At 42.6% G+C, this 19,635-nt stretch overlaps 1 protein-coding gene across 1 annotated transcript in view; it reads right to left on the reverse strand.

The window, feature by feature from the left end:
• Window positions 1-610: 610 nt before the first annotated feature.
• Window positions 611-19,635, reverse strand: part of CARD10 (caspase recruitment domain family member 10) — an 81,991-nt gene continuing 62,966 nt past the window's right edge. Inside the window, exons 18-23 of the mRNA XM_089528116.1 lie at window positions 15,143-15,200; window positions 14,145-14,235; window positions 13,127-13,279; window positions 11,914-12,035; window positions 5,366-5,481; window positions 611-1,331 (exon numbers count right to left, since the gene is read on the reverse strand). Of these exons, the coding sequence (XP_089384242.1) occupies window positions 1,124-1,331; window positions 5,366-5,481; window positions 11,914-12,035; window positions 13,127-13,279; window positions 14,145-14,235; window positions 15,143-15,200 (748 nt within the window). The 3' untranslated portion in view covers window positions 611-1,123. The remainder of the gene's footprint in view (window positions 1,332-5,365; window positions 5,482-11,913; window positions 12,036-13,126; window positions 13,280-14,144; window positions 14,236-15,142; window positions 15,201-19,635) is intronic.

Genomic DNA, 19,635 nt, shown 5'->3' on the forward strand with positions numbered 1-19,635 from the left:
AAGGGGGCATGGAGTTTATATTGCATATAGTTAGTCTTTGGAACTTGCTTTTCTTCAAAGACTTCAAAGACAGTACTTTTTTAATCCAGTGAGAGCAGAAAAATTGGGCCTCAGAGTGGTATGCAGCAAAATGGCCTCAAGGTATGCACCAAATGTTCAGGGGGTCCACCAGCACAGCTGGCACTCACTTTTCCTGTTCTCAGCTCTGCAGGCCCAGGCAACTGAAGGGAGTAGCACATGAAGCTGGTCTATGTAAAACTCACCTCAAGACTCACAAGAGGAGGGCATCTCATGAGACTTCCAGAATGCTAATCTTGTGATAACCTAGAAGCAGCCCTCTCATAAGACTTTAGGTGGGCTTTATATAGGCCTGCCTCATACATACCAGCCAATCTTGAGCTGATCTGGTAACAGAGATAGATGTTGTATATAACTGTTTGAAAAACCTGTCAACCCCAGTTGGGTGGCCCGAAATATTTTTTTTTCACCAGGACCTGAACCTGCTCTTGACAGCCCTGTCTAGGATCAAGAAGAGAGAGGGTGTGAGTCCTCACTTTACACAACACTGGAAGAAGCAACTAGTCATTCATTTCCTTTCTATGCCCAATTTAATCGACATTTACTAGGTTGGCCTTCTGATAAATAAAAAAATCCATTTATAATTTTACACACAATGAATTGTTCACAACAATAAGGTTGTCTCAGAAGCCCATTACAGTTGCTGAGATGGAGGGGGACAAGTATTGTGTCCACACATGTACATGTATGCAAACATATCTTCCTCTGGCTGCTTCCCCTCTCTGAATGTGAACTAAGGAAGAAGAAAGAATCACAGAAAAGAATCAGGATTTGGGAGCATGAGGTGGAGGCTGAGGAACTAGGCACTGGCTGATTTGGAAATCAGGAAGAAATGAAATGGAGTGACAGTTTTCACAGGGAGATTTCTCCCATTTTCAGACTAAGCAAAGAAATGACTAGACCACAAAGGCACCAAAATGTGCAGGATGTGTGGAGTGAATCTAATGTCCAGGAGAAATCATGGTGGATCATGAAGTTCAAGCCACTGTCCTGCAGAGGCTGCTCTTCTATAGATGTCCCCAAAACATACCAAGGCATAGCAAGATCACACATCATTCTCCTCAGCCCACACTATCCTGGTCTGCTCTTGGAACACCTGAGCCCGCACCACCTTCACCAGCTCCTCTGCACTACCCCAGGCCTGGTGGTCCACCCAGGCCCATGAGCAGGGCAAAGCGTAGAGTACAACCTCAGCCCTCCGGCATTCCTTCAGCAACTCAGAATCACGTCGACCTGGTTTCCCAAGTAAACTCCTAGGAGGAAAGAAGAGAAGAGGAGAAATGCACCATCAGTATATTCTTCTGGATGCTATGAATAATGCAATAGCAGAGATGGGCTAAGTCAAGCATGTTAGTTTAAGCACTCCGAAGTCTAATGGGCTGATCCCAAGAACTGATGGGCTGCCAAGGAAATGCTTCGGCTGGTGTCTCCATAGCCTGTTGCACTACTGCAACATTACAAATTACACTGTACCTGCATCGCTAGCAGATGCAAACATTTCAGATTTCTGGCTGAAGGATCTTACATTTTTGACAGCTGAGGACAGACACTGCAATAACCCAAAACAAGGCAGTTGATCTTTAACTCTTGGTGAAACCTGGTGGTCCATGCATATTTGAATAAAGGCTTTAGAGCAATCTTCTATATCTCCAGAAGGGCTAGAAAACAACACCTGCCTGAAATCATGGATTATCAATAACAGTCAACTAAATGGACCCCTCAAGCACCTTTCTACATTCCTATGTGACACGTGAGTACAGGCATACCTTAGTTATCAAATCCTCTGACAAAAAAAAACTCCTTTTTACAAAGTATATTTATGGCTGCCAAGCCCTCCTTTTCCCCCCCCCCCTTGTCTTTCAGCCAGCTAGATGTTTTCTAGCAGCATCAACATTAGGAGGATGGTGAAGGAGGGCTGGAGAAACACAGCCTTTCAGTGCTGTTTTGCAGCAGTGTTTCTGCCATAAACAATGCAATAAAACTTCAGCTGGGAAAGAGTGGGATTCTACTTTAGCTGATCCTACCATAGTATCTGCAATATCCTACTGTAGTACTGTTGTATCTGCCTATAAGAGCCAAGGAAAGCAACAGCTGTCTCCAGCAAAAGTTATCCCCAGCACATTTTTTAAAAAAGCATAGATCTGTGAATTTGGCCACTAAAATGGAAATCATAAGAAAATGGGAGATAGGTGAAAGAAACATTTCCACAACTTTCTGCATGCCTTTTGTCTTCAAAAGAACTGCTGAGAAAGCAAGGCACATTCTAAGGTTCCAGAATCCATTCTAGAGCTTAGAAAATAATACTTTTTTGGATAAAAACTCCTCTATCCTTGGAGAATTCTAGGAACTGCAGCCTCCAACAATGTAACTTTTCTAAGCTGTGACAATTCATACAGAATGCTACGTAGGTCTTTTGGGTCTTAATATCTTCCTGCATAAAGCAACAATACATCCTTAGAAATACCCTTCCCTGTATTTGTATTTGGATAGGTAAGAATAGGCCAAGTGTCCTCCTGGGAAGCTTGGCTGCTGTTATTTGTCTTCTTTCTAAAAAAACATGGGGTTTGATGACCTCTCTTTGAATACCTGATAGCTTGCCTTATAAATCCAATATTGTGTTTAGTCAGCACTGGCAACCACTGCTGACTAGGAATTGAAGCAAGTGCATAAAAATCCCTTCAGGTGAGTAAGCAGCCTAAAAAGGGTGGTGGGGGTGGTGGTTTACAATGTCCTGACCCTCCTTTATCACCTCACATAGCCTCTCTACCAGCCACAAAGAAAACACATCACTTCCACCTGAGAGAGTGTGGAAGTCAAGCTGGCTAGAAAAGGCAAAATGGTGCCCTGTTTCTCCTTTGCCAACTCACTAAGTTTCCATGCTGGCTGTGGAAGAAGCAAACACCCCTTTCTCCACAGCCACCACAGGAAGAATAGGCTGGAGAAGGAGAAAACATCCTGCTGTGCTTCTAGCTTACAAAATGTTTTATTTGCTTGCTTTTTACTCAGAAGGGAAGCTTCTCTTGTGAGTATAAAAGGCAGGAAAGTTTGTAAAAAGTTCTTTTTTTACCACTTGGTAACCTTTGAAGTGTCAGTAACAAGGCTGTTATAAACAATAGATGCCTGGCATTTGCTTGTCTGACATGACCTTGCTTTACCAGTCAATCATTTCTAGTTTCTTTTCTTTTCTTCTATTTTAAAGGCCTTCTAAGTCTAACACCAGAAAAGGACAAAGGAGAGCAAGAGCAGAATTAGGTTTAAATGACACATCACACTTCTAGAAGCTTTTGAAGAACACAATTTGCCTTTGGAGACAACCAAATTAAATATGAGGGTGGGTGGATCTTGGCACCCTGGAAAGTTGAATGCAATCCAAGTGCTACATTTTGCCCAACCCTCCTTTCCCTGATGGATAGCTTGTGCAGTGAGTAAAACAGCGAGGATTCTTAGCAGCTATCTATGGATCGCACGAGGGCCCATAACAGACCAGATCTCCAGGTCCAGAGGGGTGCATGTGTATCTTGAACACCCAGCCAACAGAGTCTTGAACTTTCGGCATGTATTGGGATGGAAGAAGGGGCAGAATGCGAGAGAAGGGAGGCTAAAAGCTATCTTCTCTGGCAGAAGAGAGAAAACTCTCTGATTTCTATGAAACATATGAGCCAGAAAACATATGAAACATGGCTGTTTATTATTGAGCAGGGAAAAGTATGGCCCTTTTTGTGGTCTCCAAGACTACCAGAAATCAAAAAATCCCACAGAGTATGGAAGGCATTTCTGTCTTGTTTGGAGGCCTCCAGGGCACCCACATATTTATTAAAAGTATAAAACTTTTCAAGATAATTTTTTACCCCAAAATGACCTCCAGAGAGTATGGAAGCATTTCCCCTTCCCGCATTTTGGGTGCCTCCCAAGTAGGGTTGCCATAATTCTCTACTAAAAACCGGGACAAAATGTAGGACAAAATTGAGACCAAAATAGAGGATAATTGTAGGATAAAATTTACCCCAAAATGTAGGACATTTAAGTAAAATGGAGGACCTTAAATGCCCTACATTTTGTCTCAGTTTTGAGTAGAGAATTATGGCAACCCTACTCCCAAGTCAATTTATGCCCAGGAGAAGCATTTTGTGAAACAAGAAGTGACTTCTGATAACTTGCTGTTGTTTAAAAAGAACCTTTTCTGGGCCTAAAATACCTCAGGAAGGCCCCCAAAATGGTCAGAATACCCCCCATGTCCTGTAGAGGATATCTGGGGACATTGGAATGCTTCCCCCCCCCTTTTTTTTTTTTCTTTTGTGGAAACAGATGCAATTCTGCCTCCTTCATGTCTCCTGGAGAGCTCATATACTCATCACTACCATTCCAAGGTTGCCCACCCTTGTTCTTGAAGGACAATCCTTTCCATATCCAAAATGGAATGGAGAAACTTCAGTATCAGCTAGTCTGTTCCCACTTTCTTCTAGTGACAGAAATGGCTCCCAAAAGCAGGTGGCAGCATCCATGTACTGCCAAGCTCACAGTGGTTTCCCTGGACAGTCTTCAAAGGGCGAGCAGCAGAGGCCATATCATTACAGAGAATGATGTGGTACTTTGGGGAGCAGATCTATAGTGCTCACAAAAATGCAGAAAATTGTTATTTATTTTATCTGTCGATGCATTTTGATTGCCAGGATTGAAGTGCTTGAGGAATTTTCTGCCTTGCATGCCAAAATAACTTGGCTGGGTTTGGGTACTGTATACCCTACCATTAGGGAGAGTAATAAGCAGCTGTCCTGAGCAGCAGATTTGGGATGGCACAAAAAAACAGCAAATAGTGGTTATTTAATTTGTTATTGTAGCTTTACTGCCAGAGCTAGGGAGTGGTCCTTGTGATTTTTCCTGCCTCAGGTGCCAAAATAATTTTGCTAGCTTTAAGCAATATTTACCCTCATTTGGCTAAAAGGGTTGGGATGTGTATTTGCACCTCAGATTCTGTCTAAAGAAGCCCCAGCTATGCTGTACTTCAGGTTCAGTAGCATCTGCAGAGATTCAGCTGTAATCCTGCTGCACACATTACCTGGGAGTAAGGCCACTGAACACAGTTGAGTCTTACAGTTATAAAACATAGATAGGATTGCACCATAAAAGATGCTACAATCACAACCCTTCATATTCACAGCTTTCCGTGTCCTGCAACCAATGCAATCAGAAATCATTAAGAGAAACAAACAGATCTTCACACAAACTCTGTAAGTAAACAGATAACACCCTGTTCAGGCAGCCACTCCCAGCCCAAGTCACTTCATACCTGACTCCCTTGATGTTCTTCTCAGTAACCTCGATGTGGATAACAATGGGGTGTATTTCACTTTTAATTAGATCCCTCACCACCTGGACCTCCAGATCTAGCAGACAGTGTTTATTCTGCAAGGAAATCCAGCAGATTTACTGATTTAAATGGAAAAGAAATAACCCAGACCTGACAAGCTACATTAAATCAAACCCGACACATTGCAAAATATCATTGCTTTTCCAATAGTAATCCCATTAAAAGATGGGATTTACAACCAACCCTATGAGGAAAAAGAGACAATCAAAGGCAGGGTCATCTGATATATAAGAGGCTGGGTGTCCAAATGTCTGGGTGGTTGGGAGGAGAAGCCTACAGCCACTTTCAGGGGCACTCTGTCTTCAGGGCTTGACAAGGACAGTAATCCAGCTCACAGAGCTACATGACCCCTGTCTTGCAGCTCCTTCAGAAAAGGCAAGAAAGACACCTTAAGATGAAATGATGATAGGGGACATTTGTTTGTAAGACACTATCCTCAATGCACCACTCCACCAAAGATAGATAGATAGATAGATAGATAGATAGATAGATAGATAGATAGATAGACAGACAGACACAGACAGACAGATTCATAGGGCCTAATTCAGTTTGGAAAGACTACTTCTTTGGATGAAAGTTACCAGTATTCTTCAGCCAGCATAGTCAGTGTGGATTCTGAGAGATATAATCAAATAAAGTAATGTCTTCAGTCTCTGCTAATGCTGCCTTACCCAGTCTGGTACCTTCCAAATATGATGAGCCTGCAACTCCCATGACCCCATCAATATGGCTTATTGACTGGAGGTGATGGGGTTATAGTCACACATTTCTGGAGAACACTGGGTTGGGTGAAGGCTGGTCTAAAAACCAGTCTACGGATACCAAACAACCACTAGACCAGTGGTTCCCAACCTGTGGGTCGGGACCCCTTTGGGGGTCGAATGACCCTTTCATGGGGGTCGCCTAAGACCATTGGAAAACACCTATTTAATTACAGTTATGAAGTAGCAACAAAAATAATTTCATGGGTTTGGGTCACCACAACATGAGGAACTGTATTAAAGGGTCGCGGCATTAGGAAGGTTGGGAACCACTGCACTAGACTATCGCCTTTCCCCACTCCGCCTCCATTCAGTAACTGCCAGCATTTGTTCCGTTCCTGCTTTTTGTCCTGTGTAAGAGACACAGGGACAGGAGGAAAATGAATAGGTGAAACAAACAAGAAACCTTCACCCAATACATTTCTGACTTGTTAGGCAGCTATCAAAAGTTGCAGACAGAGTCCCCTACTGAAAAAAAGTTGCTACTGTTTTATTTTATTTTGCCTTCCCACATCCACAGTAATGCTTGTGTGTATGTGTCTTCAAAGTGCCTGTTGAGTTATACCAACCTCATGAATTTCATAGGGTTTTCTTAGGCAAGTTTATTTTGCTTGTTTCTTCTGAAATATAGCCTACAGCATCTGGTTTTTACTGGTAGTCTCCTATGCAAGTACTAACCAGGGCTGCCTCTGCTTAGCTTCTAAGTAGTGCTTGGTCCTGCCTTTTTCATTCCCCCACTCCTTGACCAAAGCAGATAAAGATAGCCAGGACTGGAAAGCATTCTGAGTTTCCACCTTCTTAATTTCATACTGAATCATAGAATCGTAGAGTTGGAAGAGACCGCAAGGGCCATCCAGGCCAACACCCTGCCATGCAGGAACTCTCAAACAAAGCATCCCCAACAGATGGCCATCCAGCCTCTGCTTAAAGACCTCCAAGGAAGGAGACTTCACTACACTCCAAGGGAATGTGTTCCACTGTCGAACAGCCCTTACTGTCAGGAAGTTCTTCCTAATGTTGAAGTGAAATCTCTTTTCCTGTAGCTTGCATCCATTGCTCTGGGTCCTAGTCTCTGGAGCAGTCAGCTCCCTCTTCAGAATGACATCCCTTAAAATATTTAAACAGGGCTATCATATCACCTCTTAACCTTCTCTTCTCCAGGCTAAACATCCCCAGCTCCTTAAGTCATTACTCATAGGACATGGTTTCCAGACCTTTCACCATTTTAGTCGCCCTCCTTTGGACATGTTCCAGTTTTTCAACATCCTTTTTAAATTGTGGTGCCCAGAACTGGACACAATATTCCAGGCGGGGCCTGACCAAGGCAGAATAGAGTGGCACTATTGCTTCCCTTGATCTAGATACTATACTTAGAATCATAGAATCGTAGAGTTGGAAGAGACCACAAGGGCCATCCAGTCCAACCCACTGCCATGCAGGCAATCTAAATCAAAGCATACCCGACAGATGGCCATCCAGCCTCTGCTTAAAGACCTCCAAGGAGGGAGACTCCACTACACTCCGAGGGAGTGTGTTCCACTTTCGGACAGCCCTTACTGTCAGGAGGTTCTTCCTAATGTTGAGGTGCAATCTCTTTTCTTGTAGCTTGCATCCATGGTTCCGGGTCCTATTCTCTGGAGCATCAGAAAACAAGTCAGCTCCCTCTTCAATATGACATCCCTTCAAATATTTAAACAGGGCTATCATATCACCTCTTAACCTTCTCTTCTCCAGGCTAAACATCCCCAGCTCCCTAAGTCGTTCCTCATAGGACATGGTTTCCAGACCTTTCACCATTTTAGTCGCCCTCCTTTGGACACGCTCCAGTTTTTCAACATCCTTTTTAAACTGTGGCGCCCAGAACTGGACACAATATTCCAGTTGGCGCCTGACCAGAGCAGAATAGAGTGGCACTATTACTTCCCTTGATCTAGACACTATATGTCTATTGATGAAGCCTAAAATCGCATTGGCCTTGTTAGCTGCAGCATTGCACTGTTGACTCATGTTCAACTTATGGTCTACTTGGACTCCCAGATCCCTTTCACACATAGTCTCGTTCAGCCAGGTGTCCCCCATCCTGTATCTGTGCATTTTATTTTTCCGCCCGAAGTGCAGTACCTTACATTTCTTCTTGGTGAAGTTCATTTTGTTAGCTGTGGCCCAACTTTCTAGTTTATTCAGGTCATTTTGAATTTTGATCCTGTCCTCTGGGGTGTTAGCTACTCCTCCTAATTTGGTGTCATCTGCAAATTTGATAAGTATGCTCCCAATTCTGTCATCCAAGTCATTGATAAAGATGTTGAATAGCACTGGCCCCAGGACAGAGCCCTGTGGGAATTCACTGGTCACTTCTCTCCAGGACGAAAAAGAGCCATTGTTGAGCACCCTTTGGGTTTGGCCAGTCAACCAATTACAAATCCATGTAACAGTTACATCATCTAGCCCACAATTCACTAGCTTGTTTGCAAGAATGTCATGGGGAACCCTGTCAAAAGCCTTACTGAAATCAAGATATACTATATCCACAGCATTCTCTTCTTCTACCAAGGTGTTAATTTTATAAAAAAAAAAAAAGAGAGAGATAAGATTTGTCTGGCATGACTTCTTTCTCTGAAACCCATGTGATTATGGCATTGCTTTCTAGATGTTCACAGACTCTCTGTTTAATGATCTGCTCTAGAATCTTTCCTGGTATTGATGTCAGACTAACTGGATGATAATTGTTTGGATCCTCTTTCTTCCCCTTTTTGAAGATGAGAACAATGTTTGCCCTCCTCCAGTCTGCTGACACTTCTCCTGTTCTCCAGGAGTTCTCAAAGATTGTTACCAATGGCTCCAATATTACATTTGCCAGTTCTTTTAATACCCTTGGATGTAGTTCATCTGGTCCTGGAGATTTATATTCGTTTAGATTAACCAGATATTCCTGTACTATCTCTTTACTTATTCTATGCTGAAATTCCCCTATTCTTTCCTCCACTCCATTATCCTCATGTTGAGCACCCTTTTCCTTTTCTGAGAAGATTGAGGCAAAGAAAATGTTAAGTAATTCTGCCTTTTCTTTGTCTTCTGTTAGCATTTTGCCATCTTCTCCACACAGTGACCCTACCATTTCCTTCTTCTTCCTTTTGCTGTGGACATATCCAAAAAAAGCCCTTTTTGTTGTTCTTAACCTCTCTAGCAAGCCTGAGTTCATTCTGTGCTTTAGCTTTTCTGACTTTACCCCTACATGTGCTCGCTATTTGTTTGAATTCCTCTTTGGTAATTTCTCTGTTTTTCCATTTCTTATACATGTTCCGTTTAAAACCTAGCTCAGTTGAAAGTTCCTTAGTCATCCATCCTGGTTTCTTGAGGCATCTCCCATTTTTCTTCCTCATTGGAACTGTTTGAAATTGTGCCTTCAGTATCTCTCCTTTGAGAAACTCCCATCCATCCTGAACCCCCTTCTCTTTTAGTATTCCTGACTATGGGATCACCCCCAGTATTTCTCTAAGTTTACTAAAATCAGCTTTCCTAAAGTCTAGAATGCATGTCTGACTATGCCTGGCTTCTCCTTTCCGTTGTATAACAAACTCCAGTAGTACATGATCACTCCCACCTAAGGATCCCACCGCTTGCACCCCATTAACTAGGTCATCTTTGTTGGTTAGGATCAGATCCAAAATAGCTGATCCCCTTGTTGCCTCTTCCACCTTTTGGACAATAAAATTGTCTCCAAGGCAAGTGAGAAATTTGCTAGACCTGGAGGATTTGGCTGAGTTTGACTTCTAGCAAACATCAGGATAGTTGAAGTCACCCATCACTACTACATCTCTCTTTTCTGAATGTGTGGTCATCTGTTCTAGAAAGACATCATCCAATTCCTCAGTCTGACTTGGGGGTCTGTAGTAGACTCCCACAATAACGTCTTTGTTGTTTCCTTCCCCTTTAATTTTTATCCAGATGCTCTCTACCTGGCTTCCATGATTGATGTCCTGGATCTCTTCACTGGTGTAAATATCCCTGACATATAAGGATATTCCTCCTCCTTTCCTGTTTGGCCTATTTCTCTTGAAAAGGATATACCCCTGTATTCCTACATTCCAATCATGAGACTCATCCCACCAGGTTTCAATGATGCCTATTATATCATATTTGCTTTGTTGTACTAGCAGTTCAAGTTCATCTTGCTTGTTTCCCATGCTCTGTGCACTAGTGTAGAGACATCGAAGACCATGTGTCCCCTTGATTTGTGCCTGTGCAAGTTTTTTTGCCTTCCACTTTTGGGTCCTTGCTCTGTTTGTCTTGTTCCCTCTATGACAGTTTGTCTATTTTTTCCAGCCATTTTGGCTAGAATACTGTCTCCCTCCCCCACATAGCTCAGTTTAAAGCCCTCCTGATCAAATTTTTGAGACTATTGGCAAAAATGTTTTTGCCACCTGCCGTGAGATGCAACCCATCCCTTGCCAGAAGTCCCTCCTCATGGAACCTCACACCATGATCCAAAAATCCAACTCGTTCTTGGCGGCACCATCTGCGGAGCCAGTTATTCACCTCTGCTATTTTCTTCTTCCTCCCTTCCCTTTGACTGGGAGAAGAGATGAGATGACAACCTGTACATCCATCTCTTTCAACTTCCTACCCAGAGCCTCATAGTCCCTTCTGATATTCTGAAGGCTGTGCCTTGCAGTATCATTGGTTCCCATATGAACCAAAAGAAAGGGGTGATGGTCAATAGGCTTGACAAGTCTTGTCAGCCTCTCTGTCACATCACGGATCTTTGCCCCAGGGAGACAGCACACCTCTCGAGACATCTTGTCAGGACCACAAACCACTGGTTCAGTGCCTCTCAGCAAGGAGTCCCCCATGACTACCACATGCCTCCTCCGAGGCTTAGCAGCGGGTATTCCCTTTCGTGGTACTTCCAGGGTCCCCTGCTCTGTCCCTGAAGTCTGTCCCTGCTGCTCTTCCTCATCATCCTTGATAAAAAAGAGAGATTGAAATCGATTCTGTAGCTGCAAGCTCACAGAACGTTCCCTGGTTTCCCTACTTCTGTGTGTGACACTCCTCCAACTATCTACTTCTGTTGTATGTGAAGATTGTTCATCTTTGTTTTCTCTCACCAGACCAGTTTATACAGGGTTTCTACTAGTTTATTTTCTCTAGTTGTGCTCACTTCAACTTTCATCATCCTACAGTGATTGGCTGTGCTGACAGAGATGATGAAGGCAGTAGTCAGGTGCATCAGGAAGATGGTGGGTTGAGGAATGTTAGTTTATACCATATTCTCCACTTTTTGATCTCAGATTTGAAAGGGAGCAAGTAAATAAAACACTGTAGCCACTCAGCTCCTTATTACATTTCTCACTTCTGAATAGAGTTTGGAAGAAGGTTACACTGGTTGGTTGGTTGGTTGGTTGGTTGGCTGGCTGGCTGGCTGGCTGGTTTACTATGACTCCTAAAATCCTCCCACTTGCATGGTGACTACAGAAAGGATTCTGAAGACTACAGATATAAGGATTCTGGGGACTATAGTCCCCAAAAATAACTTTTCCAAACTCTGCTTCTTTCACTTCCTCTTCTAAGGGATGTTTTAACAGAATGTACCATATGAAGTCATCTTTGATGATTTCTCCTGAATGTGGGTTTTAATTTGGGGTCCTCTGCTACAGCCTATTATTATGCTTTTATCCAGTCCTCCCTCTGAGTAATGAAACTGCTCACCTTTCCAATAGCTTCTTGGATAGCACAGATCCTCCTGGAATCTTTCTGGCTTTGAGAGATCCTGTCAGCATTAGCACTGTTCTTGGAGGAGCCAGTAAAGAGTCTCTGTTCCTCAAGGACATCTATGAAAAAAGTGTAACCACAAAAGACAAAACTCTTGGAGGGGAAATGCCACTAAATACGTGTTATGTGCAGCAAAATTATCCTGAATGTTAGGGCCAAACACAAAGCCTGGATCCTGCTGTGCACGTCTTATCAGAAGTAAATCTCAGAGAATTCAATAACACTTATTTCCAATTATGTAAGCAGGGAAATACAGCTTAGGTTTGAACCATATGAACACTTACTATGAGTAATGCCTATTGAACAAATTGCGGTTTACTGACTCTCTGTGTGTGTATGTCTTCAAGTGGCTTACTCCATGTATTTCATAGAGATTATTTACACAAGGAATACTCTGAGGTGGTTTTGCCAGCTCCTTCCTCTGAAATATAACCAACAGCAACTGGTATTTGTTGGCAGTCTCTCATACAAGTACTAATTAGGGCCAACCCTGCTTAGCTTCCAAGATCAGACAAGATCTGGTACCTTTAAGGTATTTAGACTCCCTTATTATAAAATATGTCCTTTATTAGAGGTTCAGAAAGTTTGACTATTATAGGACTGGCAGGTGTCCCTTATTATAAGGAATGTTTCCTATTTGGGTGTTGGAAAGATTTACTTTTTACACAGAGTGAACAAGATACCCAAAAGCCTGTATTTTTGCCTGTGGGCTCTTCATAAAGATAGAAATATGTGCAATGTATTCTAGAAATTCTACGAATCTAGTACATAGGTTTATTTTAAAGCCAGTTAATACATGAGTAAGTTAAGTGAAACCAATAACTTTGTTTAGTATTTAGGCAGAACACAAAACCTGCTAATAACTGTTTCCTGATTGTCAGTCCCACATGGCATGGATTTTGACTGTCCTACATTGTTGTTTGAAAATTTGGCAACACGATGTGTCACAGAAAACGAGAATGACAGATGCTTCCCACTGAAGGAGGAAAGCTAATCAAAAATCAGCAGCTCACCTCCAGGAGTGATTTTATGATGGACATGCTAACTGGGGGATTTTTGTTGAGCTCCAAAACCAGTAAAGACAACTAGTTTTCTTTTCCTGATACTACCATCCCAGGGCCTTCTACAGTCACTCAAGCCTCTAGCTTACCAGCCGGGCACAAACAAAAGTCCTGATGTGAAGGAGGGAGGTCCAAAAGGTTCGTGATGATCCAGGGTGCTAAGCAGCTTGGTGAGATCACAACAGGGCGACGGTTTTGCACCACCACAGGGCGTACTGGACTATAAGGTTTTACTACTCCATCTGTATACAGGAGGCAGAGAACAGTGTGGCTGATGAGCCAGGTAGAACATAGAATCATAAAGTTGGAAGATACCACAAAGGCCTTCCAATTCAACCTCCTGCCATGCAGAAATACACAACCAAAAAACTCCTAACAGATGACTATCCAATCCCTGTTTAAAAACCTCCAAAGAAAGAGACTCCACATTCTCCGAGGGAGCGTATTCTACTGTCAAACAGTTCTTACGGTCAGGATGTTCTTCCTAATGTTTGGCTGGAATCTCTTTTGAGTCTATTGCTCTCAGTATCTTAGTGACATGTTTAAACATGGCTATCATGTCACTTCTTAACATTCTCTTCTCCAGGCTAAACATACCCAGCTCCCTAAGAATGTCTCTGCAGCATCAGTGAAGAAGAATCCTAGCAACGTCGCATTGTATTGCTGCATAACGGGAATTCAAATCAATGGGATGTGGTAGTCAGATAGGTGCTCTCTGAAGGTCTCATTTTTCTCAGCAGAAGCTGGAGGAGGGGACATCAGAAGCATCACATGTCCTTTGTCCAGAGATGTTCACTAACATCCATTCTGAAGGTTTTCTAGAACTTTCACTTTTTTAATCTTTTGTTATTATGTTTTATTCTAGCTAAGATGTTATTTTTATGAAACTGATGTATATACACATCATTTTATTTATATTGGGCATACATTTCCCAGACTCCGACCAGCAGCAGCAGCCAGCATGTCCACTGGCCACACTAACTGGAAGATTCTGGGAGCTGTAGTTCAACAAAGTAACACCAAACTCCACTGATATTAACATTAGTATAAATCAAATGAAAGTCTTTCCTTCATTAATAGTGAGAGCAGAGATGGAGGTGGAATTACCTAGGCAAGGATTTGGCCAAGGAGTCTCATTTTGCCTGCCCTGCTGCTTACGTTTCACCAGGTGAAGCTGGTTCAGGGCCCGTTTTTTCACCTAAAAAGAAGCAAAGGAGGGTTCGGGGGGAGGGGGAGGGAAAGAGAAAGGGAGGCATAAGACAAAGAATATATCACTCAGATTCTCACAAAATGATAGCTACAAATTTATTATTCTAAGTCAAAGCAGACATTGCTTTGAGATACAAATTCCCAAGTGAGTTGGGACATTTGGGCAAATTAAGATTTCTTCTTTATCCATTTTTTCTTTGTAAAACATCTCAAGTTAATAATGGAAAACATCACTTTGCATCTCCAGTAAGAGAACTGAGTCCTAAGTAAATGTGATAGTAGTAACAATAGCCACCATTGCTGTGCTACCACACACCGTTTCTTGACATTCTTGCACCCAATGAGGGCAGATTGTCCAGCCTCTATACTCCTTAGGTCACTCCTTCCCTTCCCCAACCTTTCTCACAGGGTTGTTGTGCAGAATAGAGTGGAGGAGAGCTATGTATGACAATTTGAACTGACTGGAAGGAAGGAAGGAAAGATGTAAAGACAACAATAAAAAAGAAATATCACAATAAATATTTACTTCTTTCTTTCCAATCCACATTTCATCATATTTACTTTCTCTGTTGTGCATAATAAAAGCATGATCACAGCAGCTTAACACAACATCAGAAAGTTACATAACCAAAAACATTTTCAAAAGAATTCAACAGTCATTACAACTCATGTTTTAAAATCCTACATATCTGTCTAGCATTTCACAAAATTAAATAAAGACTGAGATTGAACAAATGACTAATTAATCATACTAAGGCTGAATCAAGATGAAATCCAAATAGCAGCAAAAATAAAACATTTTATCCAAAAGCTAATGCTGTCCATAGACAAATTCAAAACCTTGCCTGCATTGTTTCCGAATCTCTCCTCCCCAATCTCTCTCACCTCTGGCTCACCTTAGTCCTGCCTCCTTTCTGCCATGCTGCAGCCTGGATCTTCAAGAGCTGTTGAGCCCTGAAAGGAAGACAACAATTGGATGTGAGTTTACTTGCAGCTGGGACTAAGATAAAAGCAATAAAGTGCAGATAACCACTCTCAACAAGCGCACAACAGCACTCAGATACATAGCATGGCCAGAGGGATTCTGGGCATTATGGTCCAAAAAGTAATGTTTCCGAGACCAGCTCAAATATAATAATAATAATAATTATTATTATTATTATTATTATTATTATATGCCGCCTTTCCCAAAAGATCAAGGCGGCTCATAATATTAGGTAAAACACAACATTCAATTAAAATACATCCCATTAATTACCTCCCCTCCAACCTAACTCACTAAAATATTATTAAACAATCAACAATTAAAATTGAAACAATTAAACATTTAAAACAGATTAATAGTCAAGCCAGTCGGAGGCAAAGGCAAAGGCAAAGGCCATAGGAATGGGCAGTTTGGGTGTTCTTTGTGATGGTCTGTATCCATGGAAGACTGGGTGGATCATTCAGGGAAGGCCTGTCGGAAGAGATCCGTCTTGACAGCCTTTTTGAAACTGTCAAGATTCGTGATGTTCCAGTTCTCCTCCAACAGGCCATTCCATAATTTGGGAGTGGCTGATGAGAAGGCCCTCTGGGTAACTGTCATCAACCTGGTCTTTGTTGGTTGAAGAAGGTTTTTCCCAGAGGACCTCAGGGTGGATTGTATGGAAGGAGGCAATCCCACAAATAGGTTGGACCCAAGCCATGTAGGGCTTTAAAGGTCATAACCAACAGGGTCGGCTCTAGGTATTTGGCCACCCTAGGCAAGAAATATTTTGGCACCTGCTGTCGCCTCTCATAATTATTTTCACCCCTTGCACAAAGGGTAAGGCGGGTGGGCGGCGAGAAAGGAGGGGGCTGTTGACCTTGAGGTTTCATTCAAGCCACGTGCGGAAGGTGGATGATGTAGCATGTGACCATACCATGGACACAGGGGGGCGCATATTTATGTTTTGGCCATTGTACAAAGAAACCGTCATACAGTAGCTTGTTTTTACGTCGCTTGCTGTAATAAGTTTTCAGTTTAATATTGTTCAATTACGTAAAAAATTATACAAAAAAGCCACTGTGCCACCCCTAAATTTTGTGGCCCTAGGCGGCTGCCTAGTTCACCTATATGGATGAGTCGGCCCTGATACCCAACACCTTGTACTTGTCTGGAAACTAATTGGCAGCCATTGTAAAGATTTTAAGATAGGAATAATGTGGTTACTTCTAGCTATCACGGTGACCACTCTGGCTGCCATATTTTGGACTAGTTGAAATTTCTGGACTAGGCACAAGGGTAGCCCTATGTAGAGTGCATTACAGAAATCGAGACATGAGGTTGCCAGCACATAGAATCATAGAATCATAGAATCGTAGAGTTGGAAGAGACCACTAGGGCCATCCAGTCCAACCCCCTGCCATGCAGGAAATCCAAATCAAAGCATCCCTGACAGATGGCCATCCAGCCTCTGTTTAAAGACCTCCAAGGAAGGAGACTCTATCACCTTCCGAGGAAGTGCATTCCACTGTCGAACAGCCCTTACTGTCAGGAAGTTCCTCCTAATGTTCAGGTGGAATCTCTTTTCCTGTAGCTTGCATCCATTGTTCCGGGTTCTGTTCTCTGGAGCAGCAGAAAACAAGCTTGCTCCCTCCTCAATATGACATCCTTTCAAATATTTAAACAGGGCTATCATATCACCTCTTAACCTTCTTTTCTCCAGGCTAAACATCCCCAGCTCCCTAAGTCGTTCCTCATAGGGCATGGTTTCCAGACCCTTCACCATTTTTGTCGCCCTCCTTTGGACACGCTCCAGTTTCTCAAAGTCCTTTCTGAATTGTGGCGCCCAGAACTGGACACAATATTCCAGGTGGGGCCTGACCAAAGCAGAATACAGTGGCACTATTACTTCTCTTGATCTAGACACTATACTTCTATTGATGCAGCCTAAAATAGCATTGGCCTTTTTAGCTGCCGCATCACACTGTTCACTCATGTTCAACTTGTGGTCTACTTGGACTCCTAGATCCCTTTCACACGTAGTTTCATTCAGCCAGGTGTCTCCCATCCTATATCTGTGCATTTTATTTTTCCGCCCTAAGTGCAATACCTTACATTTCTCTGTGTTGAATTTCATTTTGTTAGCTTTGGCCCAGCTTTCTAGTCTATTCAGGTCATTTTGAATCTTGATCCTGTCCTCTGGGGTATTAGCTATTCCCCCTAATTTGGTGTCATCTGCAAATTTGATAAGTATGCTCCCAATTCTGTCATCCAGGTCATTGATAAAGATGTTGAATAGCACTGGGCCCAGGACAGAGCCCTGTGGGACCCCACTGGTCACTTCTCTCCAGGATGAAAAGGAGCCATTGTTGAGCACCCTTTGGGTTCGGCCGGTCAACCAATTACAGATCCATTTAACAGTTCCTTTGTCTAGCCCACATTTTACAAGCTTGTTTGCAAGAATGTCATGGGAAACCTTGTCAAAGGCCTTACTGAAATCAAGATATACTATATCCACAGCATTCCCTTCATCTACCAAGCTGGTAATTTTATCAAAGAAAGAGATTAGATTTGTCTGGCATAACTTGTTTCTCTGAAACCCATGTTGACTTTTTGTGATTATGGCATTGCCTTCTAGATGTTCACAGACTCTCTGTTTAATGATCTGCTCCAGAATCTTTCCTAGAACTGATGTCAGACTAACTGGACGATAATTGTTGGGATCCTCTTTTTTCCCCTTTTTGAAGATGGGGACAACGTTTGCCCTTCGCCAGTCTGCTGGGATCTCTCCTGTTCTCCAGGAGTTTTCAAATATGATTGCCAATGGCTCCGATATTACTTTTGCCAGTTCTTTTAATACCCTTGGATGGAGTTCATCTGGTCCTGGAGACTTAAATTCATTTAGATTAACAAGGTGTTCCTCTACTATCTCTTTACTTATTCTGTGCTGAAATTCCCCTATTCTGTCCTCTGCTCCATTATCCTCAGGTTGAGCACCCTTTGCCTTTTCTGAGAAGACTGAGGCAAAGAAGGTGTTGAGTAATTCTGCCTTTTCTCTATCTCCTGTTAGCATTTTGCCATCTTCTCCACGCAGTGGCCCTACCTTTTCCTTCTTCTTCCTCTTGCTGCGGACATATCCAAAAAAGCCCTTTTTATTGTTCTTAACCTCTCTAGCAAGCCTGAGTTCATTCTGCGCTTCAGCTTTTCTGACTTTACCCCTACACATGCCTGCTATTTCTTTGAATTCCTTTTTCGTGATTTCCCCCTTTTTCCATTTCTTATACATGTTCTGTTTCAAACTTAGCTCGGTTGAAAGTTCCTTAGTCATCCATCCTGGTTACTTGAGACACCTCCCGTTTTTCTTTCTCACTGGAACTGTTTGAAATTGTGCCTTCAGTATCTCCCTTTTGAGAAAGTCCCATCCGTCCTGAACTCCTTTATCTTTTAGTATTTCTGACCATGGAATCGCCCTCAATACTTCTCTAAGTTTACTGAAATCCGCTCTCCTAAAGTCTAGGATGCGTATCTGACTCTGCTTGGCTTCTCCTTTCCACTGTATTACAAACTCCAGGAGAACATGGTCACTTCCACCTAATGATCCCACCACTTGCACCCCATTAACCAAGTCATCCTTGTTGGTTAGGATCAGATCTAAAATAGCTGACCCCCTTGTTGCCTCTTCCACCTTTTGGACCATGAAATTGTCTTCCAGGCAAGTGAGGAATTTGCTAGACCTTGAGGATTTTGCTGAGTTTGACTTCCAGCAAATATCAGGATAGTTGAAGTCGCCCATCACTACTACATCTCTCTTTTCTGACTGTGTGGTCATCTGTTCTAGAAAGATATCATCCAATTCCTCAGTCTGACTTGGGGGTCTGTAGTAGACTCCCACCGTAACACCCTTGTTGTTTCCCTCCCCTTTGATTCTTATCTAGATGCTCTCCACCTGGCTTCCATGATTGATGTCCAGGATCTCTTCACTGGTGTAAATATCTCTGACATATAGTGCTATTCCTCCTCCTTTCCTGTTTGGCCTATTTCTCTTAATAAGGTTATACCCCTCTATTTCCACATTCCAGTCATGAGACTCATCCCACCAGGTTTCAGTGATGCCTATTATATCATATTTGCTTTGTTGTACTAGGAGTTCGAGTTCATCTTGCTTATTTCCCATGCTCTGTGCATTAGTGTAGAGACATCGCAGACCATGGTTCCCTTTTACTTGCTGCCTGTGCAAGTTTTTTTGCCTCCCACTGTTGGGTCCTTGCACTGTTTGCCTTGTTTCCTCTGTGTCAGTTTGACTATTTTCGCCATCCCTTTCGCCTTCCTTAATATTGTCTCCCTTCCCCTCGGAACTCAGTTTAAAGCTCTCCTGATCAAGTTCTTGAGACTGTTGGCAAAAACATTTCTTCCAACTGGCGTGAG

This window comes from Sceloporus occidentalis, unplaced genomic scaffold, assembly GCF_023333645.1.
Source record: "Sceloporus occidentalis isolate IW3139 unplaced genomic scaffold, rSceOcc1.0.p SCAF_5, whole genome shotgun sequence".
In the NCBI taxonomy this organism is placed as follows: domain Eukaryota; kingdom Metazoa; phylum Chordata; class Lepidosauria; order Squamata; family Phrynosomatidae; genus Sceloporus; species Sceloporus occidentalis.